A 25,453-nucleotide genomic window follows, 5' to 3' on the forward strand; every position below is an offset into this window, starting at 1 on the left:
GAGGCAGCCAGGAACACAGCCTGGCAGCATGTGGAGCAGCTTCCAGCAGTTAAGTCTGTGGAGGGGGTCTTGATCTGCCCACCCCCCACGCCTTCCCCTCCACAGACTTGCCTGCTGAGTAGTGTGTGTGTGTGTGTGTCTGCCCTTCACTCCCAAGCCACAGCACCCCCAGCCCTGCTGCTGCCTCTCACTCCTGACCCACAGTATCCCATATCCTAGCAGGGTATGCAGAAACCCCCCTCCAAACCCCACACTCTCAGCCTCCCCACACCTTCACAAATTCACACACCACACCCACCCCACAACCATACAAAGTGCCTGCATAATTTTGCATAACTTTGAGTTTTTCTGCACATAATCTCGAGTTTTTAAGGTATGCAATTAAAATCATGATTAATTGCAAGTAGTTTTTTTAATTGCGCAACTAATTGTTATAAAAAAATTTTAATCATTTGACAGCCCTAGTAAAAATGTGATATAACTTACCAAATACAGATATTCAAGGTATCAACTTAAAAGGTAAAGATGTCAGAAATATTAATATTGAAAATGTTATCCATCAGGAATATCTAATGTAATGTTTACTTATGCTTTTAATTTGTTTTAGCCGCACAAGTCAACTTTCAGTTTCAACACTATTGGAGATGTGTAAAGGCCAAGCAGGAGAGCTGGCAGTTGGAAGAGAAATACTTAAATCTGGTAAAAGCATCTTTATTCCATGTAAATAATTATAGTAAAATATTTCAGCTCTAAGGATACATGAACAACTATAGTAAGGAAATTACTAAAAATCTATTAATGGAATTTTGTTTCAGATAATACAAACAACAATAACAATAAAAGTTACTGTTGAGCCAATTATTTCTGACATAAAAACAACATAATTTATGTTCTGTATAACCATGCTGCCTTTACCTTGCTGCAACCTGGTTTTTTTGATCTATCTATTTCATAGGATCTAGGTTGGAAATGGATTTAACACTTGCTTTGTAATTTTTTTTAATAGGGTCTATTGGTATTGGTGGTGTCGATTACGTCTTAAATTGTATTCTTGGAACCCAAACTGAATCGAACAACTGGCAAGCACTCCTTGGGCGTCTTTGTCTTATAGACAGACTCTTATTGGAATTTCCTGGTGAATTTTACCCCCACATTCTTAGTGGGGACATTTTACAAGCTGACACTGTAGTAGACAGGTACTTGTATATTATTTTTCGTCTTTATAACTAATCATTATTATCCAGTTTTTCACAGTGGGCTCCCTATGTTATCCATGTGCAAAAAGTTATTTCTTCCATGTAGTGGGGGGTGGAGGGGTGTAATGACTGCATATCTATGCACATTTTGAAAATGCAATTTAAAGTTGTAAAGCTTGTTTTTCATTTTCAAATGTATGTTCTGAAATAATCAAGCAGTAGTAAATGTAACAATGTTGATGCACTTTTTCTATAGTTTACTTTTATGGTACTAATTAACTGATAAGTGTAAGCTTTAGGTAACAGTTAAATTTATTTATTTTAGGTATAAGAAGCTGTTGTCCCTCTTGAAATTCGCCTTGCAGTCGATTGATAATTCCCACTCAATGGTTGGTAAACTATCCCGGAGGGTTTTTTTGAGTGCTGCAAGAATGGTTGCAAGAGTGCCCCATGTGTTTGTAAAACTGTTAGAAATGCTGTGTGAGACGAGCTCAACTCATTACACAAGGATGCGTCGACGTTTGATGGCAATAGCAGATGAAATGGAAATTGCAGAAGCCATCCAGCTAGGCATAGAGGAGATGCATTCTGTAGAATGCCGACGTGATGACTTTATGCAGCCACCTGTCCCAGATAACTCTCCAGAAGCAACAGAAAATAATACTCCTAACAATACTATCCAGTTATCAGGGAAAAGTGGGAAAGCATTGCTGAGTGCCAGTCCAGAGGACATTTCTGAGACACTGGCTGGCATGTCGGTGGGACTTTCTGTTTCATCAGTAACCACTGAGCAACCAAAGCCAGCCATTCAAACGAAAGGCAGACCCCACAGTCAATGTTTGAACTCTTCTCCCTCATCCAGTCATTCCCAAACATTATTCCCAACATTACCCTCTCCCTCAACCCCATCTGTACCAGCTGGCACTGTAACAGATGTCTCTAAACTCAGACCTCAGGCATTCATTCCCTGCAAAATACCCTCCATTTCTCCTCAAACCCAACGGAAACTCTCTCTCCAGATTCAAAGAAACTGTTTGGAAAATAAAGATCCAGAGAAACTTTCCCCAGTTTTTACCCAGGCCAGGCCTATGCCGTCTAGTCACATACACAGGCCAAAGCCATCTCGACCCACCCCATGTGAAATGACCAAGCATGGAGACACCTCAAAAAACAGTATGACACTTGATCTGAAGGACATTTCACAGTGTGATGGCAATAGGAACAGCAGTGCAGTTATACCAAGTGAAGAGTCAGTGTTCACACCAGTGGAGGAAAAGTGCAGTCGGTTGGATATTAATGCGGAGCTCAATTCTAGTATTGAGGACCTACTTGAAGCCTCCATGCCTACAAGTGACGGCACGGTTACGTTCAAGTCTGAAGTTGCTGTTCTTTCTCCTGAGCGAGCAGAAAATGACAATACTTATAAAGATGATGTCAATCATAATCAAAAATGCAAGGAAAAGATGGAAGCTGAAGAAGAAGAAGCTTTAGCTATTGCCATGGCAATGTCAGCATCTCAAGATGCCCTACCAGTAGTTCCTCAACTACAGGTTGAAAATGGTGAAGATATCATAATTATTCATCAGGATGTAAGTATTCTGAGGATTTGTTTTTAGTTTTTCCATAAGCCCACGTTTGATTTCCATACCTGTTTTAATAATGCTAATGCGTTTCTGACATTACTTAAATATATAAGGAGAACAGTGTTCCTTCTCCATGAAGTAGAATGGAATACAGATACTGATGAAAGTATTGGCATCTAATGTGTGTTGGAATATAGCAGCATAGGATAGGGAGTTACTGGTTTACCAAGTCCAGGCACAGCTATTGGAGGCACCATACCATACAGTTCCTTTTGTAAATTAATAAAGCTCCATTTTAAGTGTTTTTCTGCTTCCACTAATCTCATTGGAAGCCTTTTCCAAAATTGATATTTGCCACAGTAGACAACATCCTGCTCTTAGCATTTGTTTGGTAGTCTGAGTTCATGGTGCAACAGAATCCTGTTGAGATCACTGTAAAAACATTTTGAAAAGGTATCTGAAAGAGGAGCAGCATTCAGTGCACCAGAGGCTTGCAGGCACTAAAGTAGCTGAGCAAAAAAGTTTGAAAGCGAGAATGGGAGAAGGGTGCAAAACAATTAAGGGAGAAGGGGGAAGGAAATGAAGCATGGAATAATTCGATGATTTCAAGCAGGAGCAGAGCGTGCCAGGTTTTTGATGAGATTGAACTGGATGCAGAAGATGAAAGGTAGCCAGGCTAGAAACAGGAGAAGTAGAATGACAGAAGTGGCAATAGTAGTGGGGAAAATATTAATAACAGCATATGTGGGTAGGAGAAGTGAGAAAGATACAGGAGGCCTAGAGAAAGAGGAGCATGCATTACCACTAGGTAGTGGATATAAGCTTTAGCAATAGAAAGACAAAACAACATTTTATAGATCTTTTAAAGAAACAATTGACATAATCTGATGAGTCTCTCTGTGAAGGGGAAAAGAATTGATGCAAAATGTATAACTTTGAGTGACAGTTAAGTTGAAGGTGATGGAGAAAGAGGCAAGTAAGTATTTACAAATAAAGGATACTTCAGGTCTTGCCAAACATAGCATGAGTTCATGGCAAATCCAATACAAAATGTTATTCCAGCCAAGAAGTGTTGACTGACGACGTGGATTTAGATCTCACCAGCTATTGTAATTCAAATTTTGAGAGGAGATGATGTCAAATATAGATAAAATTATAGCCAAAAAGGTCTCTTCTCATCTGTTCTGTGCCTTCTCATCATTGTTTTTCCTGTTCTCATCTATTAAGATTATAATTTCTTTGGAACAGGGACTGTGTGTTTGTACATATAGCATACTGGTATCTCAACCTGAATTGGAGCCCTATGTGATACAAACAGCAGTGAGAAGAAGTACTTGTATGAATTTTGGAGTATTTCAAATAATTTCTTTCAGGCTCAGTTTAATTTTAAATTAATTTTATTAAATAGAGAATTAATTTCAAACTAATCAGCATCTAAACAGGTCACTTCAGTTGCTTTTCAAAACTCTTACCCAAATATTGGATACAGGTTCTTTCAGTTTTTATCATTAGGGTTGCGTGCCATCTCTGTAAGCAGAATCATTTTCTAAATACAAAGTGTTTGGGGGTTATTTCTGCTGTTGCACAAATCTGTTCCTGAACAACTGCCATTCCCAAGTTTGGCATTAATAATCTAAAGCTGTTTAATTTGGTCAACTCATGTTAAACAGGGACTTAAACATGCTGCCAAAAGATGGACTAGCATTCCTAGTGAAATTTCAAAGTTTTAATTTTCAAATAAACTCTTGAAGTTTTTAACTCCTTCATCTTAATTCAATTTGCAGACACCAGAAACCCTTCCTGGACATACCAAAGCAAAACACCATTACAGAGAAGATGTGGAATGGCTCAAAGGTCAACAAATCGGTCTTGGAGCATTTTCTTCCTGTTATCAAGCTCAAGATGTAGGAACTGGGACATTAATGGCTGTAAAACAGGTAAATGATCCATTTCAAATATTGTCTAGAAATTTAGTAGCTGAATAAGTTGAAGAGAAAACATTAAATAAATAACTTGGAACTAATTCTGTAATGATTTTTGTCCTTCGTGACCTTGTCCCTGCAGATTCACCTACAGGAGTTGCATGCACTGCATTGTGAGCCATGGAATATTTTTCAAAGACAGTCCTGCTTGCTCCTCTGATGCCTTGTTTAGAACCCTGGATTTAACTCCCTGCTGCCCAGAAATATGCCTCTTTTTCCAGGGGTGGGCATAGTCCATAGATACAGTATACAAATCCTTCTTCTGTGTGGGGTTTAGTGCTACATTTAGGTAGATAGGTTCTTCCTCACTCTTTCTGTAAAAAAGAAAATTATATCGAGTGTTATACACTATATAGCCCTTTTCTTTTGTTGAACTTAAAGTGCTTTTGTCCCTTAACCAGTTTCATGAGTAAGGGACAAAACTGAGAGTGGAACCCAGACCTCAACTCCCAAGCCATTGCTCTTTCACTGGGTAGCTGCCAATATAATCTATAATAATAATAAGCTTAGTCTGTCTGTCCGGAGGACTCTGATTGGTTGTCTCGGCAGCCAGTCGCAGTGCTTACTGAAACAGCCAATCAGAATGCTCCAGACAGACAGAATAAGCGTGTTGTTATTACAGAAGATCCTGAGACATTTCAAACAGATATGCAGGCAAGTCAGAGCTAGAATGAAGCATCAGGGCCCCCCATTGTGGAGTGGGCAGGCTCTGCTGAAGGCGGGGGAGGGGAACAGTGATCCTCCCCCGCTTCTCCCCAGAGCCTGCCTGCTTCTCCCATGGCCGGGGGAGGTGGGGTGAGGTGAGGTGCTGGCAAGCCCTGAGCTGCAGGGGGCCCCTGGTGCTTCCCTCCACAGTGGTGGCACTCCATGGAACCGCCTGGGTGGGGTGCCGGTGAGTGGGTGCTGCTGCCACAGAGGAAAGCACCAGGGACCCCTGCAGATCAGGCTGTGCAACCTGCTGACAGTTTACTCCCTGGTTGTAGGAGACGCAGGCAGGCTCTGGGAAAAGAAGGGGAAAAAAATCAGGCCCCTCACAGCTCTTTTTTAAACTCGGCGGAGACTGCCCACGCAAGCTGCCACTGGGTCACACGGCCTCCAAGTTGCGGGGGGAGCCCAGAGCTTCCTTCTGTGGCATCGGTGCGTCTCAGGGCCACCCAGGCAGGGTGCTAGCTGCGTGAGTGCAGCCCCAGCTCAAAGGCAGCACCTGCTGGATCCAGTGGTGCATGGGGCACTGGAAACCCAGGAATGCTTGGGGGGAAGTTTGGGCTTGGCAGCCCTCCAGTGCCTTGTGCACCATTCCTACCAACTTCTCGCTGCCTGGGACTGCCCGGGAATGAGCTGGCTGCCCCAGGAGGGCAGCTGGGTGTGCTGGCAGCCAGAGAAGGCAGCAGGCATGGTGCACGGGGCACTGGAAACCCACCAAGCCCAAACTTCCCCAAGCACACCTGGTCTTCCAACGCCCCATGCACCATCCCCGCCACATTCTCTGGATAGGGCCCTTGTACACATGAGGAATATTGCTGTAATTTGTTACATAGCAAGCTAAAATAAATGGGACCTGTTTTAGTTTGCTACATAAAGTCATTTAAATCGAAATACACCGCCAAACATGTACGCTGTTATGCAATTAAATCGTTAAAAAGGGCAATTTAACCACTAAAAGGGACAACTTCCTCATGTGTACAATGGTCCTCTTGTTTATAGTCATAGAATAAGTCCCAAGGTCAGACTTTTGACAAGCTATACATTTATATTCCTACGCCTGTGTTTACACATGGAGAGCTGTATGTAGCCTTTTTGAGGGTGAGAAGCTTTGATTCTACTGAAGTATTTGGTCAAAGGATAACTAAAAATCCTGTATTTAAAGAAATATTGTTGCAATAAAAATTTAATCGCAGATGTTTTGTGGGTTTCAGCTAGTTACTGAATTATTTTTCATCCACTAGTAAATCCACATTTATTCCACAAGTCTCTGCTACAGAGTAGAACACGTAACCTAAGGGGTTCTCTTTTTCCAGAAAGTTCTGTGTTTGGACCAGCATCCTCAATATTTAAACTTTGATGAAAGAATACAACAGCTTCCTTATGGAGAATGATTTAGGAGACATTGCCATGAGCAGTGTTCTTCTGATCCGGGTGCCTCTTGTTTGAATCAAGTGTTTCAGTACTGAGGGAATCTTGTCTTAAACCTTCTACAAACCAGAGAATAATTTGAGATTCAAGGAATTTTCAAGTGTTTGCATCCACCATTCTTAGATACTTCTATTTTGCTTGGAGCTGTCGAGTGTGATAAGGGGTCTATATGCTACTTTGGACTAATGTGTAGCTCTTCTTACAGAATAAAACATCAGCAAAGGCACAGGGAGATTTCCTGCAAAATACCATCCTTTCAGTCCTAATAACGATTCAGAACTAAGAGTTGGTTCCAAACCTATGCTATCATATATTCTTGTCCTAAGGGCTTCTAGGGCGTCCAAGGATCTGAAGTGGCAGGTTACCATTCCTAAATTAGTTAGGACTGCACATCTGGCATTACATTCTAAGCCTAGTTTAAGGCCTTGACTCCTCCCACTTCTTCAGAGATGAAAAAGATGTTTCTGGAGTTAGAAGAAATGAAGGAGGATAAGGAAGTGGTGGCACAATTGCAGAATTGTGGGCTCAAGGAGCATACCCATAGCTCCCCAAGAGTTTGCTGCTTTGAAAAGATTCCATGACTCCTGCATTGTGGATCTGCAGGCACAATGTATTTGGAGAAGTAACTGGTAAGTAACCTTTTATTGCTTAGAATCCATATGAAGAAAACCAAGGAATTTTTGTTTGGGTTTTGTCTTCTGGTTTCACCTCTACTGTAGCTCAGGATTATAATGATGCCTTTCTTAATTAGACTTATATTATTAAATAATCAGTTTTCTAAATCCAGACAATTTCCAGGATAGATCAAAACCCAGTGATATGTCTTTACTTTCCTTTTTTTCCTGATACAGCGAGTATTAATATGGAAAACATGCGTCTTAATGCTGATCACAAACTTTTAAATCAATTTGAATTTTATTTGATCATTGAAACAGCCCTGTTTGGGAGGATGGTAACTAAGTGGTGTTGTCCACATTTTACAGAGAAAGTAAGAATGACCAAAAGAAGGACTATGCTGCAGTCCAAAGGTGTGGTTTAATGAATGGGTCCCAGGTGCTTGTAGTTCCATCTTTGTACCTGTAAAAGCATACCTTCCATAATTCTTTAGGTCAATTATTTTTCTCTTGGAAAGGGAATAAAGGACAAAAATTAATTCTGGCAGGGTCAGAAATCCATTTTGGTCAGTCTGTCATTCTTCTAGCCTTTTCCATGAAACCTTATAATATTTTGTGTGATTTGGTCAGCTATATAAATGAATGCTTAAAAGAGCTTTTGTCACAAATTATAGAACAAAAACCTGAATCTGATGTGATGCAATTCTGGAATTGTCACCCTAGCAGTTAACTGCTATACAGTATTGAGAAATAATGAGGTATGCTGTGTCTTCCATCACTGCAGGTGCTCCTCTTTTTAGGAATCCATTACTGGTATTTTCCTATTTGTTAGTTGGTTGGTGAAGGGGCTGCTGCCTAAGAACAGCATCCTTGTGTTACCTGTTTGGAGTAAAAGCTACAGGAAAATCAACTTTTTCCCATCTCCATCCCCATCCTCCAGTTTATACAGAGAGAGAAGAATCTTGAGCAGTATTTATATATACATCACAAGAATGAGTTGAGTCTTTTAATGCTGCTTTTGATTCTCAAGACTTTGGAATGTTTTGCACTTATTTTTATGCCAAGAATAGTTTAAATGGCCTTGAGTACAGTCACTGGGGGGAGGTGCATGCCCAGTGATCTTTCCAGAAAAAGTGTCTCAAAAATTAAGTCATAGCACTTGTAGAGTTTTGGACAATAAGTAGAATTTCAGGATGTACAGAAAGAATGAAGCATGTAAACCAGTGGTCCACCAACCAGTGGATCTCAATCCACTGGTCGATCTCGAAGCCTCTTGGGAGTTGATCCAAGGCTGGGGTGGGGGCCTGAGCGCATGCACGTGCATACGCCAGCCCAGCAGGTCAGTCTGTGGGGGAGGGAGGGTGTGGGGGCTAGATCAAAGCCCCTGTGCTGAGGAATAGTGCTGCAGAAGCAGGAGTCAGGGGTAAGTTGAGTGGGGCTGTGATTGGGTGGGACTTACTTCCTGGGGAGGCGCACCCCCAAATAATTTTTTCTGCCTCTGTCTGCCCAGCCTTTCCCTCCCCACAGACTTACCTGCTGGGCCCAGGGGGTGGGGGGAGGCTGACAACAGCTCAGGGTAGATCTTGGGGTGCTTTTAAATACCAAAGGTAATCTTCTACTTAAAAAGGTTGGACACCACTGATGTAAACCCATCCATCTCTGCTAGTGGTTCTCACCCTTGTTAGACATGAGACACCCCTCAAAAAATACCAACTTTTAGCTTTCACTTGTGTTTTTTGGCAAAGCAATTCTCTTGTTGCAAAGAACTCACATCACAACTGATCAGAATTTTTTTACAGTATGGATTCTTATTTGAAATCTCTTGGTTTAACTTGTGAATCAACCCGGGTTGAGAATCAGTGATCTAAGCTGTCAAAACCAAACATAATTAGGTAATTACAACCTGGAATTTCGGATCCAAGGCCACTCCTTGAAGTAAATCTGAACTGTATATTTTTGACACAGGTGACGTATGTCAGGAACACGTCATCTGAACAGGAAGAGGTAGTCGAAGCACTGAGAGAAGAAATAAGGATGATGAGTCACTTGAACCATCCTAATATCATTCGAATGTTGGGTGCTACATGTGAGAAGAGCAACTACAATCTCTTTATAGAGTGGATGGCAGGTAAAAAGCGTTTTCTGCATCTTACCGGGGCTGTCATACTTAGAAGCAAAAGCAAATTTGCTTTATTTCTAGGAAGAAAGTAATTAATTTTCTTTTACTGGAAAAGTTTATCTAGCAAGCATTAAAGTTTGTGAATTTCCATGTTGCAATATAATTTAATTATCACTTCCATTTAGTCATTTATTAGTGTTTGTATTGTTTCCAGTAGCCAACACTAAAATTAGTTACAAGTTACAAAATGGTTATAATCTTGAGTGAGCTGGGTTGGAATTGAGTGGCTTTAATGATATTTTATGAGAAACTACTTTACTTGAATTCTTCTATTCTTCATCTGCCTTTATGTGAATTTTATTTCAAAAGTAAAATTTTAGCAAAAATCTTTGTTCTTGAATTATGAGAGTGTATGTTTGGTGCGGGAGGGATTTCTTTTTGTGAACAGGGTTGCAGCAAATGGTTTTTAAGGTTCTTAGACATAAACCTCTTCTAGACTATTTGTTGAGTTTAGGGGAAATCAGCTTACTATAACAAACAAACCTGAAAACGTTAAAACTATGTGTAATAGAAAAAATGTTCCAGTGTGTGCACAGTTTGTGCATGCTTGTTATTTCAATAAATTCACAAGTTCAGCTGAAAAGCTGATAAACTGTTTTGCCAGCACCTACATCTGCCTCCCAAAAACAATTGACTGGAAATGGCATGTTAAAATACTAATTAAACTTTAAAACTACCACTCAGAAAATGGGGAGGACCTGTAATTAAGTTCCTATGTGGATACTAGGATACAGTCCTTAATTTGGTGCAGTTTAAAATATTTTATCCTCAGTAAAATTGCATAATTTCAAATTTTAAAGTAATTTTGCTTTAAAACAAAAATCTTGCTGAAGGAAGTTAGGATATCCATTGTTTTTATAAAATTGCTTCAATTGGGAAGAAATGCATTATCAGGCAGGGGACATATGGAGAATTATCAGGCAGGATATATGGAGACATTTTGGTTTAAAAAGGAGTTTTCTGCAACAGATTTCTCAGTACAGTTTAGAAGAGGCATGCTTAGTAGGCTTCTAGTACATGTTCAGTTAGAGGCCCCATGAGATCTGATCCCCATTTCTAAAATTGTGCCTCCTGTCATGCCACACATGCATGGCAGGAGGCACGGTTATGGAATCAGAGATCTGATTCCAGTTGTGCTCATGATCCCAGGCTCCCCCTACACTGGCAAATTAGAAGCCAGATGCTCACAGCCTGGGACTATCCTGGGACTGGGGTGGACAGACAACTGATTGTTAATTCCGGACCTGGGGCTCTCTGGGCTGAAGCTGACAATCAGCTGATCATCAGCCCAAGCAGAGAGAGCTGAAAGGCTTCCCCCACTGGGACTTTAAAGCTCAGTTCTAGTGGGGAAGCTGGGCAGAGAAGCTCCTGGTAGGAGCTGGTTTTCAGATCAGGCCCAGAGAGCCCCAGTGTGTGGACATGCCACACATTCCATTTATGGTGCCACACAAACCATCCATAAAATGGAGAACATTTTAATGGCTCGTTTATCATTTTCTGGTGCTGTAAATTGGGTGCATTTCCCATTTATGCAACCGTTAACACATTAAAAGAAGCATAAATATAAGGAGTAGAGGGCCCATAGTTACTCATCTGGCATTCTGTAGTGGAGTGTGGTGCCCTGATATAAAGGGAGAAATCTTTGCTTTCCAGAAGTATTAGTCAGGGCCAGAAGCTTAACTAGTTGTTTTTAAAAAAAGAAGAGATTGATAAATGTTGAAATAGAATTTATTATATAATATGTCTTTTTGTGATTGCAAGGGAGTAAATTTGGGGAGCCAGAAAGTATCTCTTCTCCTGTGCTTCTCTGAAGGAGAGCAGTGTATTCTCTTCAACACATTTACATATCTTGGTCGACTGCTCATTAATATCAGACTTCCATCATACAAAGCTTGAGTACAGGTTATTGAATTTAATAATGCAGAAAACATATTCCTGAAATAATCCTGCTGGATTCTGGAGAAGAATGGAGCTCTAAAGTATGATTTTATAAAACAGGAATATATGGTATAATGATTTTTTTAAAAAGGTTGCAGGGCTCTTTCCTTTTCATTGAAGTATTAAGTTTTCATGAAGGATGAAGAAAAAAACAATAGAATACCAGAGACAAACAGACGGACCATATACTAGCATATATGATTTCGAAAAAACTTTACTATTTATTGTTTTCCCTTTTCCTGCTTTTTAGTATGAAGTAATTCTGCATGTTAAAATTTAAGGCTAAATAAGCAGGAGCATAAATTAAGGTCCCCAAAAGAAATAACTGTAAGAACCATGTTTATTTTCCACTAGCAACATCTATGACAGCAATGAGCCAAAAAGAACAACTGCTGCTCTATTTAAAAACCTTAATATAGCAGTTGGAGTGCATATTTCCACCAGTGGCAGAATTTCTGAACTTTTGTTTTAAACTTTCATTTAAAAAAAAATGTTTAGCAATTCACTGGGTGAAAACTGAGGTAAATGTATTAGAAATTAATGCTAAAGTTAGTTGTGCATGCATTTGCAACCTCAGGTTCTTCAAAAACCTGTGCTAATCACTAGCTGCTAAATAAACGAGAAATAATTAGGCTCTAGTTCTGGCAGTCCAAACTTATAATTTATGCATATATTCCATTAATCATATTTATCTTCCAGGGGGATCAGTTGCTCATTTGTTAAGTAAATACGGAGCCTTCAAAGAATCAGTTGTTATTAACTACACGGAGCAATTACTGCGTGGCCTTTCTTACCTCCACGAAAATCAGATTATTCACAGGGATGTCAAAGGTAAGAAAGCTTCAAGGTGCTGTTTAATAACTAGAGTTTAAAAAGGAAACAAATATGATTTTTTTTGAGACTTGGCAGTTTCTTTGAGTCACTCCTATGTAAATCCACTCTTACAGAAGATGCAATCTGTGCCTTAACTGTCCAACTGCCTTTTGGAACTTTGAAGCCCCTAAACTTCATCCAGATGTTCAGTAGCTCTTAGGTATATGAAAGCAAATATCCCTACCTCTTTGGTGAAAACAGCCTGAGGCAAAAGTTTTAAAAGAACTGTTGAGTTGGTTTCTGGAGTAAGCTGGTAAAAATGTTTCTGCTGCACTTTCAATACCAAAGGTAGAATAGAATCTGCAAAAGTTCCTCGCTTTAACCTGCTTCAGGTATATATGGTAACTTTATGTTGTTTTAAACAGCTCTGCAAATCTATAATAATAATAATAGGCTTATTCTGTCTGTCCGGGGCACTCTGGTTGTCTCGGCAGCCAATGAAAAAAAAGAAGAAAAAAAAAGTTGTGAGGGACCCTATCCCTTTATTTTTTCCTGAAGCCTGCCTGCCTCTCCTGGGGCTGGGGTGCGAGCTGCCGGTAGGCCTTGAGATTCAGGGGGGCTCTGGTGCTTCTCTCTACAGCAGCAGTGCCCCCAGGACCACCTGGGTGAGGGACCAGTGGGTAGGTACTGCCCAAGGGATGCTGCCACTGTGGAGGAAAGCACTGGGGTCCCCCATAGCTCAGGGGCTGTGTAACCCGCCAGCAGCTCACTCCCCTGCCACAGGAGATGCAGACAGGCTCCAGGAGGGAGAGGGAAAAAAATTCGGCCCCTTGCCATTTTGTTGGGATTTTTAGCCTGCCTACGTGTGCTGCCGCCAGGTCGTGCAACCCCTGAGCTGCACAGGTGTAGCCCCAGCTCGCAGGCAGCACCCACTGGATCCAGTGGTGCCTAGGGTGCTGGAAGCCTGGGTGTGCTTGGGGAAGCTCAGGCTTGGTGGCCTTCTAGTGCCCCATGCACCATCCCCGCTGCCTAGGAGCACCCGGGAACGGGCTGGCTGCCCTGGGAAAGCGGCAGGAGGGAAGCTGGGTGTGCTGGCAGCCAGAAGAGGCAGCGGGGATGGTGCACAGAGCACTGGAAGCCCGCCAAGCCCAAGCATCCCTGAACATGCCTGGGCTTCCAGCTTCCCATGCGCTATCCCTGCCGCCTTCTCCAGATAGGGCCCTTGCGCACATGAGGAACATTGCTGTAATTTGTTACATAGTAAACTAAAATACATGGGATGTGTTTTAGTTTGCTACATAAAGTCATTTAAATTGAAATATGCTGCTGAATATGTACACTGTTACGAAATTTAATTGTAACATGCTGCCAGGGCAATTAAACCACTAAAAGGGGCAGTTTCCTCACATGTACAAGGGTCTTCTCATTCTATGATTCTGAGCAAGTCACAGGGTCAGACTTTTGACAAAATATGTATTTATAGTCCTATGCCTGTGTTTACACATGGACAGTTTTATGCACCCTTTTCAAGGGTGAGAAGTTTTGATTCCATTAAAGGATTCGGTGAAGGGATAACGAAAAATCCTGTATTTAAAGAAATTTTTACAATAAAAATTTAATCGCAAATGTTTTGCGGGTTTCAGCTGGTGTGAAGTATAATACTGTAGTGTAAGAGTGGTGTTGTAGCTCTGATGGTCCAGAAATTATAAGAGGCAAGGATTTCTTAGGGTAATATCTTTTAGCGGACCAACTATGTAGTTAGGAGAGAGTTAGACAAGCTAAATGCAAGACATTCTTCCTGTTACGCTTAGTCACTGACTTCAGCCTATGAATAAACTTGTGTAATTTTATACTTAACACTTAAGAAAACAAATTTCAGAGTTAATGTTTCCTTTTACCCTTTTTTCTGAACTCATTTTCAAGTGGATGTGAACCAATGGAATGATATGTAGGGAGAACCACACTAGCTTAACAAGACTAATTTAGCTTGGGTGGAGCACCACTAACATGACTTCGTTGCTTCTGTTATCCAAGCTAGCTAATATCCCTGCATAGCACCAAGCTCTCCTGTGATCACACAGCTTTACAAGAGGGAGAGAAATCTCACGTAGGTGGCTGTATGGGGCATGCAGCAAGTACTGGTCATCACCCTTTCCCCACCTGGTTGGGAGTTCAGTCTTCCATTTGTCCTATCTCCAATGCTTATGCTTTCATATTACTTCTCTACATCTTATCTAGGATGACTTCAGGCCAGTGAACACAATGTTATTTAAGCATATTTGAGACCTGTCACCCAGAGTTGCTGTTCTTGGCTCTACTTACAGATTTCCGTGCTTGTGTGTGATTTTTGTCAGTCCCTTAATGTTGTTTTAATACAGGTTTTCTATCTGTTCATGTTTTTGCTTGCAACAGAAAGCCAATAGCAGCTTTTTATTATTATGCCGTTGACAGGTGCAAATTTGCTAATTGACAGCACGGGTCATAGATTAAGAATTGCTGATTTTGGAGCTGCAGCCAGATTGGCATCAAAAGGAACTGGTGCTGGGGAGTTTCAGGGACAGTTGTTGGGAACTATTGCATTCATGGCACCGGAGGTAAGGAGACCAGTCTAAAAAAAAGTTCTAAAATTCCTTTAAAAAAAATTAACATAGCCAAATGCTAATATAAGACTCTTTGAATCAGTGTCCAGTAGTGAAGTGATGCTTCAAGTAAACTCATTGGCATAAAGAATAGGAATTATGGAAAGGCGCACTGTTGGTGTATTTGGTGTTTTTTCTCTTACGTATTTATTACTCCGAGTACACGGAGAAGCTGACTTGTTTTTTGGTTTGTTATTTTTAATTATCAGATGGTCTCTTTTTATTTGACTAGCTAGGACTTTTAGTGTTATAATTGATGTTAGTATAACTTCTCAATAGCAATGCCATTTAACTTATTTAACACCGCTAATTAGCATTCACTTGATTTGAGCTCCTTGTATCTAAAACAATGTATGTATAGTGTCAGTGGCCTGGCTTAGTTAAATTGAGTCCTGATTTATATGTCTCTTAGGTTCTGAGAGGCCAGCAGTACGGTAGAAGCTGTGATGTATGGAGTGTGGGCTGCGTTGTTATAGAAATGGCTTGTGCTAAACCACCTTGGAATGCAGAGAAACACTCCAATCATCTTGCTTTGATATTTAAGGTGAGGTACTTAATCGTATTATAAATTAATTGTATTATAAACATCAAAGACAGTGTTGACTCAATTTCATGTGTAGCAATGGAGATTTTTAGGATGAAATGAGTTGCACATTGAATAACTGATTGCAATGCTCCCTTTCCATTTTAAAGGGTTTTTATTAGAAATGCTACACTGATAAAGAGCTGCTACATTTTAGCTCTAAACTATTCCATTTTAGTTATTTTGAAAACTGAATCACTAAGAACAACCTCTGGAGAAGAGTGTGTACTTAAGATGTGAATACATCCTTGAGAGTGCACAGCAGGGATGATTTGTGATATCTCTTTGGTGACATCATTTTTTCCTCTTTTTTTACTGTTTTTTTTTTTCTAACTTTATAGAATAATGATACAAGAGTTACTCAAATATTAATGTTCATAACTTGGGTGGGGAGGGGGATCCTGCCCTAAAATTTGAAATTCACGCAAGTCCTCAGCCCCGAAGGATTTTAATAAACTTGCATCTCCGGGTATTGATAAAAGGATAGTAATTTTTTTCCAGATTGCTAATGCAGTTCACTTCCTTATTTAATGTAAATAGGTTTAATAGAAATCATAGTTAAACAAATGACATGAAATGATTGAAGGAACTACTTTTACAAAATAATCTGTCACCAGTATTAATATCCATGTTCTAATTCAGTCTTGCTGAAGGTACCATAACTAAAGCTATTTTCCCATTAATGGGCATTCATATAGAGAGGTTAAGGTTGAAACTGTTCAAGCTTAACCTCTCTATATGAATAGAGCGTGAATTACACTTTTTCATCTTGCATGTGGTCCTTCAAGGTCATAGTTTAAATATTCTGGCAGGATAATGTAAGGGAGAGTGCACCCACAGACAATCTCATTAGCTCCATATGCTTACTTCCATTTTGCCAGTAAACACAGATGGCCAGTGATCTGCCCGGATAATGCTTTTAAGGATGGTCAAAGGATTACCAAGAGTCCATTCAGCAGGTGGTTGTCCGGGAGGGTTGTTCCAGAAAGAAAATATGAGAGGATCCAAGGTGGGAACATAGAAGTAGAGAAGAATAGCAGAGGATTCATATATTGGGGAAACAAGTGTCACGCTTTACATGAGGTCAAGAAAATCCAAAGTGAGGTCCAAAACAGTGATTATATACAATAATCAGCAATAGCAATAAGCCATAGAGAAACTGGATAAGGAAAAGAGATCTGATCCTATCAGACAGCATATGAGGTAAGTCAGCTAAAACATCAGAACAATTGGTAACCTCTTAAGAGAAAAATACCTAAAATCCATGTTTCCTTCTCTTTTGTAGATTGCTAGTGCAACTACTGCTCCATCAATCCCCCCACATCTGTCCCCTGGTTTAAGAGATGTGACCCTTCGATGTTTAGAACTTCAGCCTCAGGACAGACCTCCATCAAGGGAGCTACTGAAACACCCAGTCTTCCGTACTACGTGGTAGCTAATTATGTAAAATGATATGCTGAAGATGCTACTGACTATAGAAATACTTGCCTCGCAGTGCAGTTTAGCACAGTGGCTTGGATTATTTTGCTGGCCTTAATTATACATCATGGACTTAAGGCTGGCAGAAGACCTTTACCTAAGTATGTGATTGACAAATCGAAATCTTTACCGAAGCTCAGTATGCAATATTTCACCATTTGTGCAGAAATATGTAAATGGTGCCTTTTCAAAGATCTGGCTCTTAAGTGAACAAGAAAACATTTTTCTTTAAATCTGCATGATTATTTAGCAGATAAGTGATTTTTATTTTATTTGGAGCACTTTTTCAGCAATATTAGCAGCTGAGGGGCTCAGGATCTGTTTAATATAGCAATCACTGTTCCATTTCACATCATGTGGTCATAAGCAGAGGGTTCTGCAGTTCCATTCAGTTTTTCATCACTGGTTAAAAGGAAGTTCTGTATCTGTTCCTTTGACTTCACAAAGTACATTCTGAGTGGAGTAACAAAAACAAATGTTGGTGGATAAGTTTTCAAACCATATTTTGCCGTCATTATAGATGAGCAGGCAGTTGTGGTTCACTGTGCATTTACTGCTGGCACTGTAATTTCCTTTTTGAAGTTACGGTTCTATATTTTCATTATATTTAACATTCAGGGAAAGGTGATCATTTAAAATAAATAAAAAAATCTTTAGAACTAGGTGCAAACTGTATGTCACTGAATATCTTGTTGATGCAAGAATTTTTAATACAGGTTTGTTTGAAATCTGGAATAAAATAATAAAATGCCACCTTCATTCAGCAAGTCAGTGTTTCAGGCTCTGATAGTACAGGTTACTTAAATACAGAAAGCAAGATTGATCTTCATAAATCAACGCCCAACCCAGGTCATGCTAAATCTTAGTTTTTCAGGGTTTGGGGGGGGGGGGTTTGGTTGGTTTTTTTTTTTTGGTTTTTTTTTTTTAAACCTAGTAATTTCCTTTTGTAAACCATGTAGACAGGCTTCATATAAAGAGCCCCCATCACAGCTCCCTTGAAAGTCAAAGGGAGATTTGCCCCTTAATGTCAATGGAGACAGAAGCAAGGTCTAAATCAAGTCTTACTTTGTGACAACACTGTTTTCACATTCATTACTGATACCAAGTTTTTAAATGCTGTTTTCCTTCTGCCATACATCATCCATGTACTGAAGCAACTGGTGTTAATGTAATTTGGAAATCTCTTACCAATATTGTTTAAGTGTAATAAGGGTGTTGTTTTTAACAGGAAATGATCCTCAATTTGAAAAGCAAGTTAAGGTAAAATGTGAAGTAAAGCTTCACCTGTTGTATGGAACTTTTTTGTTTTTAACAGGTGTTTCCTTTAAAAGTTTTAAATGGTTTTAAAGACAGGCTTTCAGATTCTGATGCATGGAATTCTGAAGGAAAATGGCAGCTGTTCTTTTGCTTTTTAAGGGGGTCTTTTTAAATGAGTACTGATTGTTTTAATTCATTTTTTTTCAATAACTGTTCAAGTTTTAACTCTTCAGAAGCCAGTTGAATTGTTGGACTGAAATAGAATTGGTTATTTTCAAAGACTCAGGACAAACTAAATAAGCTATAGTACATTAAAAATGTACAACGATACACAAATTGGAAATAAAACAAGTTTAAGAGAAGTTTACAGGAATGATAATGCTCATATAAATAAAAAGCCGTTTCATTAGATGTGAATGTGTATTTCTTTTTGAAATGTTACATTCCTTTTTTATTTTATTTTATTTTTGGAAGTTTGGCAAACTTTGAAGAGTTAAAAGGAAAAAAGTGCCGAAATGTGAAGTTTGGTAGCTCTGTTTTGTACTTGATTTTCTTTGTTTTGTTCTGTTTTGTTTTGTTGGGGTTTTTTCCGACCGCTTTAGAATTTTTCATGATTCTAATAAGATTGGTTCCAAGTCATTTTTATGTGCAAGCTTTAAAGGATGCACTCTTGCCAATTTATGTACTGGAAAAATAAATTGTCAGATTGATACTGTTTCTGGCATAAATGTAAAACTATATAAACTGATGAACCTCAGCTAATCAGTATTACTTTATAGATCACCATACCTACCACATTTCAGACTCAAACTGCCTCTAGATGTCCAAATGCATTTGTTTGAGTTTGTTTGCATTTCCCTCAGCTTGCTGGTAATTGTGGTGTTTTTAAAATGCAGATGTGATGTAATATTCTTATTTTCTTTGGATCAAAGCTGGACTGAAAATTGTATTGTGTAATTATTTTTGTGTTCTTAATGTTATTTGGTACTTAAGTTGTAAATAACGCCTACTGCTGTTTATTCCAGTTTCTACTACCTCAGGTGTCCTATAGATTTTCTTCTACCAAAGTTCACTTTCACAATGAAATTATATTTGCTATGTGACTGATTCCTAAGACTTCCAGGGCTTAAGGGCTAACTTCTATTAGCACCTTACTGTGCAAGCAAATTTTACAGAAATCTCTGGGTTAAGAAATTTGGCTTCATTGTATCCTTTGTTATTTTAAATATATCGAGATATTTTAATTAAAAGTTTTTACCCCATTGAACCAATTTTATATAGTATAATTTGTACCTATTTTGGTGTTTTTTGTCTTTATAGTAAATAAAAGTTTTTGAACAAAAGTGTTCTTTTCATGATACTGCAGTCATTTTGAATTTATCAGCGTGAGTAAACACTTCCACAACTCTTATTGGTCATGCACACAAGCATTTTGTATGCAGCACCTGCTGGTTGCAACAAAACAAATATATAGAGACTGAGACCCCTTGTGAAAAGGGTCTTTTAAACTTTATTCTCAGCTGTTTGACAAATTGGACAAACAGCCTACTAAATATAATTGGTCTCTTTCATCTATCTCGGCTTCCTGTTTATCACAGAATCATAGAAAAGTGGGACTAGAAGAGCCCACTGGAAATAGTCTAGGTCAGCCCTCTGCTCAAGGCAGGATAAAGCAGGGGGACATGGCTGTCAGTCACACAGTTGCGAGGGTTGTTAAAATGCACTTGAGATCCAAGGAAGTGGGGCATGTCCCTTGCTACAGAGGAGGGGCAAAAACAGCCCCATTCTGTAACAGTCTGACTGGGGGGTAAAATTCCTTCCTGATCCCAAATGTGGTGATTGGCCTGACCTTGAGTAGCAGGGAAAAACTGCAGCAGTATTTTTCAACTAGGGTTCTAGGCACCCTGGCATGCTGCAAGATCCTTTTGAAGAGTGCTGCAGGAAGAGTGAGAAGAAAGCAGATAAGGGCAGGCTGAGACTCTCCCTGCCTAGCCGTTCTCTTTCCCCCTCGGCAAGGAAGTATCACTCAATTCACAAAAGTTATGGAGTGGTACCTTAAGTTAAAGGAAGAGAGCCTTGAGACTAAAAAGTTTGACCACCACTGCTCTACAGGTTTTAGTCCCAACAGTCCAAATCCCTAGCTCTGATTGTAGTCCAGAACCCAACACTTCTGAGGAAGGGAAAACAAAACTAAACAAATATACATGTAGGAAGGGGAGGATCTATCCCAGCCCCTTGTAGCAACCAGAAAAGTCAAGAAGCATGGGAGAAACCAAAACAAGCTGTTCTGCAACCTGGGGACAACAAGTATCACACCCACAGCCAGAGAGCCAGAACTCTCTTTTCTGTATCCCTTCCATAAGCTTGGCTCAGCTGCTTAATATTTTTTATCACAACTAAGCTAGTTGTGGGGCTCTTATTCATTCTCTTGTTGCTGAGCATAGTCCTCTCCAATATCCACCTGCTTTAGACAGCAGAGCTCTTATAATCTCCCAGCAATCTGTATGAGGTAAGGGTGGTTCCTGGGCTTCCAACTTTTGCTCTTTACAGAGCACTGTAGGCATAACTACAGTACCACCCAATCATCCCTGACCAATGCTTATCCAACCTTGAAAACCACTGATGATGGAAAATCCACATTTTCCCTAGGTAGTCTGTTCTACTACCTCTACTTTCTGTCTAAACATGCTTTGCTACAACTTCAAACCATTAGTACAGCTCCTGTTCCCTGCAGCAATGGGAAAAGGTCTCCCCTCAGATGCTGTGAATACTGAGATCATACTGCCTTTTGTGCAATCTGATGTACTATTTCTTTCAGCTTCTCATGACTGCCTTCCAAGCACTTTCTCATGTTCGTCACCTGCATCTGGCCCCCTTCTAACTTCTCCACATCCTTTTTGAAGTGTAGGGCCCAAAACTGCACACCGTAAGATGAGGCCTAAGCAGTGCTGAGTAAGTTCATGACTAGTCAATAAAGTACATACTAATTTAATACTCTGGTGTCTGGCTGTGTATGAGCCTGTATCATCGTGGCAAATATTTTCTTTGTTTCTTTTGTCTTTTTTTAAGCATAAATTTACTAAACACGGGCATGTCTACACGTGCATTTCAATACACATTAGCCTATTTTAACGTACATTAAAGCATCACAAAAAAACCATGCGCTTTTGCTAATGTGGATTAATAGGCTAATGCGCCTTTTTATAGTACCTCACAATGCAGGTACTAAATTCAATGTGCATTAGCAAAAGCACATAAATGATTGTGTAGACACACCCACAGTCTACTATTTTTCCCTATCAATATTATGGATGCTTCAAATGTAAAGTGGCAACACTTTACATTGCTAAGTCAAATGAGTAGATTTAGGTAAATGAGTTCTGGGTCATTATAGCATGTCTCAAAGAGGCAGGTTTTAATGTCCCTGTTTCCTTGCTTGATAGCTTGTTCACTAAGGAAATTATTTCTGAATTTTCTTTGTAGATATTCTAAAGTTTTGTTCTAGTTATATTCTCACCCAGAAACAGTTTGTTACAGGTTTCCCTTGGTTTATGCTGTACATGTGTTCCTGGAAAACTATGCATAACTCAAATTTGCATAAAGGGAACCCACTTTACAAAGTAACAAACAGGGATAAGTTCCAAGAGCTCGACTGTATTGACCACCAGACCCATTTCAACTACTTTTACAAGACAGTTCTCATACCCCCCCAGCAGCAGACAGTACATACAAGCACAGAGTGAATGTTACCATAATGGGGAGAGCAACTACAGAAACACGTCACAAACAAGTGAGGAGCACAGATCCACACAGGAGACTACATTTTGGTGTGCGTCACTCCCACAATGCACTGCACAAAGCAGTTAACTGGGCTTCCACCACACCAATCGCATGAGTGAATTTACCTCGCATATAAAGAATTTTTGGTATATAAAGGGTTATCGCATAAGAGCGAATTCACACATACAGAACCCACATAAAGCGAGGGAAACCTGTATTTTAAGTAGCATAATGTTTAAATGAAAATCAAATATGGTATTGAAGCTGAAATCTTTCTAATGGATTTGATGGCTGTATTTTTGACTTACAAATAGTCCTTTTATTTGAGTTCTCCTGCACTACCTGGACCAGATTTCTGCAAATGTGCATTCCCCATAGAGGTATTCATGATCACTAGTGTTAGTGCTCTCTGAAACAATTTGTTGCTAGTGATTTTTAATCTACAAAACCTTGATTTTTTTTTTTTAAAAAACGGGTTTGTCATGACCCAAAGGCATGACTTTGTGTGTGCTTTGGCCCCAGAATTATCCCCACCAAGTTGCAGCTTCATTGCACGGGAGAGTTTCCTGTTGCAGAGGAAAACCCCGGTGCAGGGACGAGTTTCCCGCCTTTCTGCAGCTTCTTTTGCAGAGTGCATTGCTCAAGTTGCAAGGGAAATGCACGGTGCAAAAGAGTTCCCGCCACCGGTATGCAAATTTGTTCCCCGCTATTGGCTAGTTTTAAATTATTCCCACGTGGCGGCTAACGATTGGCCTGTTAGCCGTATAAGAGACTTGAGCAGTTTCCGCCCAAGCCGAAGAGGACTCCACATCCATCTCGTGGGGACTCTGGATACACGGCAGGGTAATAGAGACCCTGTGTGAGATTCAGAGGAGTTTGGCGACCTGATCCATCGCCCACCTCTTCCCGTCTTCGAGCGCAAATTTTATAAGACGTATCTCCGATTCCGATTTTGGTGGCGCGCTCACCCAGAGCATCCGGAGCTCTGTTCCGTGGAGCCTAGCAAACTCCACGTGACTGTTCGTGTTGTCTGTGTCTGTAACCGCAACTCAAGCAAGTTTTCCAGCCTACACCACTGCCATCTCGGTGTAAGTAAACAATCTTTAAAACTACCGCTAAGCGTTTGTGCCTAATTCCAGCTCGTCGCCCTCCCTCTCCGATCCAGCGTGCCCGGGCTGCTGGCCACAGCCCGCGTGCAGCACGAAAAAGGGCTCGGGTTGCTCCCGGCCCGCACAGGGTTGAAAAAGTATTATATTTGCAACTGAAATCTGCATAGAAAAAATTACACAAGATGTGTCTTCTTTTTATGTAATGCTTATCTGAAGGGATGTATTCTTCTTGTGAGGATTTTATTACAAACTCATAAAGTTCTACTATACCAAACATAAGAGTTTATGATATCACAGTTTTCTTTTTAAAGCATATACAAGCCCCTACAAATTAATGCATTTTTGCTAAAGAAATATTTTGCTCCTCTTGCAAGAAAAAACAGTAACTTACCTTTTGTTTATTTTGATGTCTGTTATCAAAAAAGAACTTACCCTAAACTGTTTCTATGAGCAAGAGCTGTGACCTGAAAAACAGCTGGAATGGGCTTCAGGGAGGGCATCTAGTCCAACACCCTACTCTCAAGGCTTGTCTAAACTATCCCAGCCAAGTGTTTGTCTAACCTAGGGATGTCAAACATATGGCCCACCAGTAGTCCAGTAGGCTACTGGAAATTGGAGGGCACAGAATTTGGAGTCCCTGAACCCCTATGGACATAGCCATCAGTGGCAGCACCTTGGCTCCATGCTGCCACCCGAACGCAGCCCCATGTCACTGCATCCCTCTGGACCTGGGCTGCCACCCAGCCAGACCTTTCCACTGCCACCCAAATGTGCCTGCACACTGCTGTACACCCCTGGCTCCACTGTTGCCCAGCCAGGCCTCCACACTGCTTCCTGCCCCCAGATCCACACTGCCACTCAAACACAACCCTAGCTGCAGTTGCTGTTGGCTCTGCAGATCTGGCCTGAGGCCCAGATTGAGTTTGACACCTACATCTAAACTGTTCTTAAAATCTTCCAGTGATGAGGATAGCTGGAGCACCCAGAGGCAATTGGCATGGCATTAGCAAAACCCAGACCAAATCAAATGGCTGGGGATCAGCACACCCTTAATGAAACACAGACCAGAGCAGGCCGTCATGAGCTGCATCCAGCCCATGGGCTGTAGGTTATCAGCCCCTACTCCAGATGATTTGTTTCAGTACCTAACCATCCTCACAGTTAGAAAGTTCTCCCTAATATATTCTTGGTTGCAATTTCAGCCCTGTCATACGCCCCAGCTGTTTTCCCTACCCCTTACAAGCTCAGCAGAGATTATCTCCCCTTAACTTAGTTTCCTCCCAAGATTAAGCACTTCCCAATGAACAAGCTACCTTGTCATTGCTGGGTTTCTCTCTGATGCCTGAGGGAGCCCAGCAGTTGTATAAGAAAGCACAGCAGTTCAGATGTTTGTTGAGAAAGCCTTGAGTGGCATTACATAAGAACTCCAGGAGATGGCAGTACAATCGCTTGCTAACTCTAACTGGATAAGGGGAACCTCATCACATAATACTATTTCATCTTGATTATTTCTTGAATTATTTCAGTTACCAATATTTTATCAGTCTTTCAGCACCCTTTCTCAGAATAGACGTGCAAGTCAGAGGAGAGCACTGCAGTGAATGCAGGCTAAGAAAACTCAAATACACTGAGGGCATTTGAATCCAGATACAAACTTTCCTGTCTCTTTCCTGTTTCTCTTTTATCTCTTTAAGGACCTTGGATTGCAACATCTGGGAAAGTCAAATCCAGATCTAAACTTTGTGATTTTGTAATCTAACCACCAGGTAGGGGATGCTGCAGGATGCTTCAGGAACATGTAGACAAAACATCTTCTGAAAGGTACCACAGATACTTGGAGTCATTGCGATTGTGATTGCTACATTGGTGAATGGAAGGAGCAATACCAGAAAGAAACAGGTTGGATAAAGGTAATCAGGAAGCATATGACCAACTAATCCTATTTTTAGCCACTGAGAATTGGAGCAAATTCTTTTTGGGTTTTTTTAATCAAGTTTTTATGGCTGGATAGAAAATTGCAAGGAACAAATTTTATCAGGGAACACTAACATGATAGTGATTACAAATATGAGGGGGAATGCGTATCTACAGAAATCTAACAAAAGTTTGTAGAGTCATACATGTTAGGGTTGGAAGGGACCTCAGTAGGTCATCGAGTCCAACCCCCT

The 25,453-nt window shown here is 40.4% G+C and overlaps 2 protein-coding genes across 13 annotated transcripts in view; both read left to right on the forward strand.

Moving 5' to 3' along the window:
* The window catches only part of MAP3K1 (mitogen-activated protein kinase kinase kinase 1), a 37,545-nt gene extending 17,791 nt beyond the window's left edge, over positions 1-19,754 (forward strand). For 6 of the 12 annotated variants that reach the window (XM_025201156.1, XM_025201157.1, XM_025201158.1 and 3 more), the window contains 9 exons: positions 608-699; positions 1,007-1,196; positions 1,522-2,785; positions 4,564-4,716; positions 9,474-9,636; positions 12,325-12,456; positions 14,890-15,032; positions 15,490-15,621; positions 16,946-19,754. In XM_025201156.1, the coding sequence (XP_025056941.1) occupies positions 608-699; positions 1,007-1,196; positions 1,522-2,785; positions 4,564-4,716; positions 9,474-9,636; positions 12,325-12,456; positions 14,890-15,032; positions 15,490-15,621; positions 16,946-17,095 (2,419 nt within the window). In that variant the 3' untranslated portion in view covers positions 17,096-19,754. Of the gene's footprint in view, positions 1-607; positions 700-1,006; positions 1,197-1,521; positions 2,786-4,563; positions 4,717-4,843; positions 5,260-7,341; positions 7,359-8,182; positions 8,464-9,473; positions 9,637-12,324; positions 12,457-14,889; positions 15,033-15,489; positions 15,622-16,541; positions 16,864-16,945 lie in introns of those variants that run through there. The other 6 variants (XR_003093464.1, XR_003093466.1, XR_003093465.1 and 3 more) reach the window with 6 other exon arrangements.
* Positions 19,755-25,173: 5,419 nt separating this feature from the next.
* SETD9 (SET domain containing 9) overlaps positions 25,174-25,453 on the forward strand; it is a 24,043-nt gene continuing 23,763 nt past the window's right edge. The window contains exon 1 of the mRNA XM_025201179.1: positions 25,174-25,195. The gene's annotated coding sequence lies outside the window, so the exon portion shown is untranslated. The remainder of the gene's footprint in view (positions 25,196-25,453) is intronic.

Source organism: Alligator sinensis, unplaced genomic scaffold (genome assembly GCF_000455745.1).
Source record: "Alligator sinensis unplaced genomic scaffold, ASM45574v1 scaffold123_1, whole genome shotgun sequence".
Classification (NCBI taxonomy): domain Eukaryota; kingdom Metazoa; phylum Chordata; order Crocodylia; family Alligatoridae; genus Alligator; species Alligator sinensis.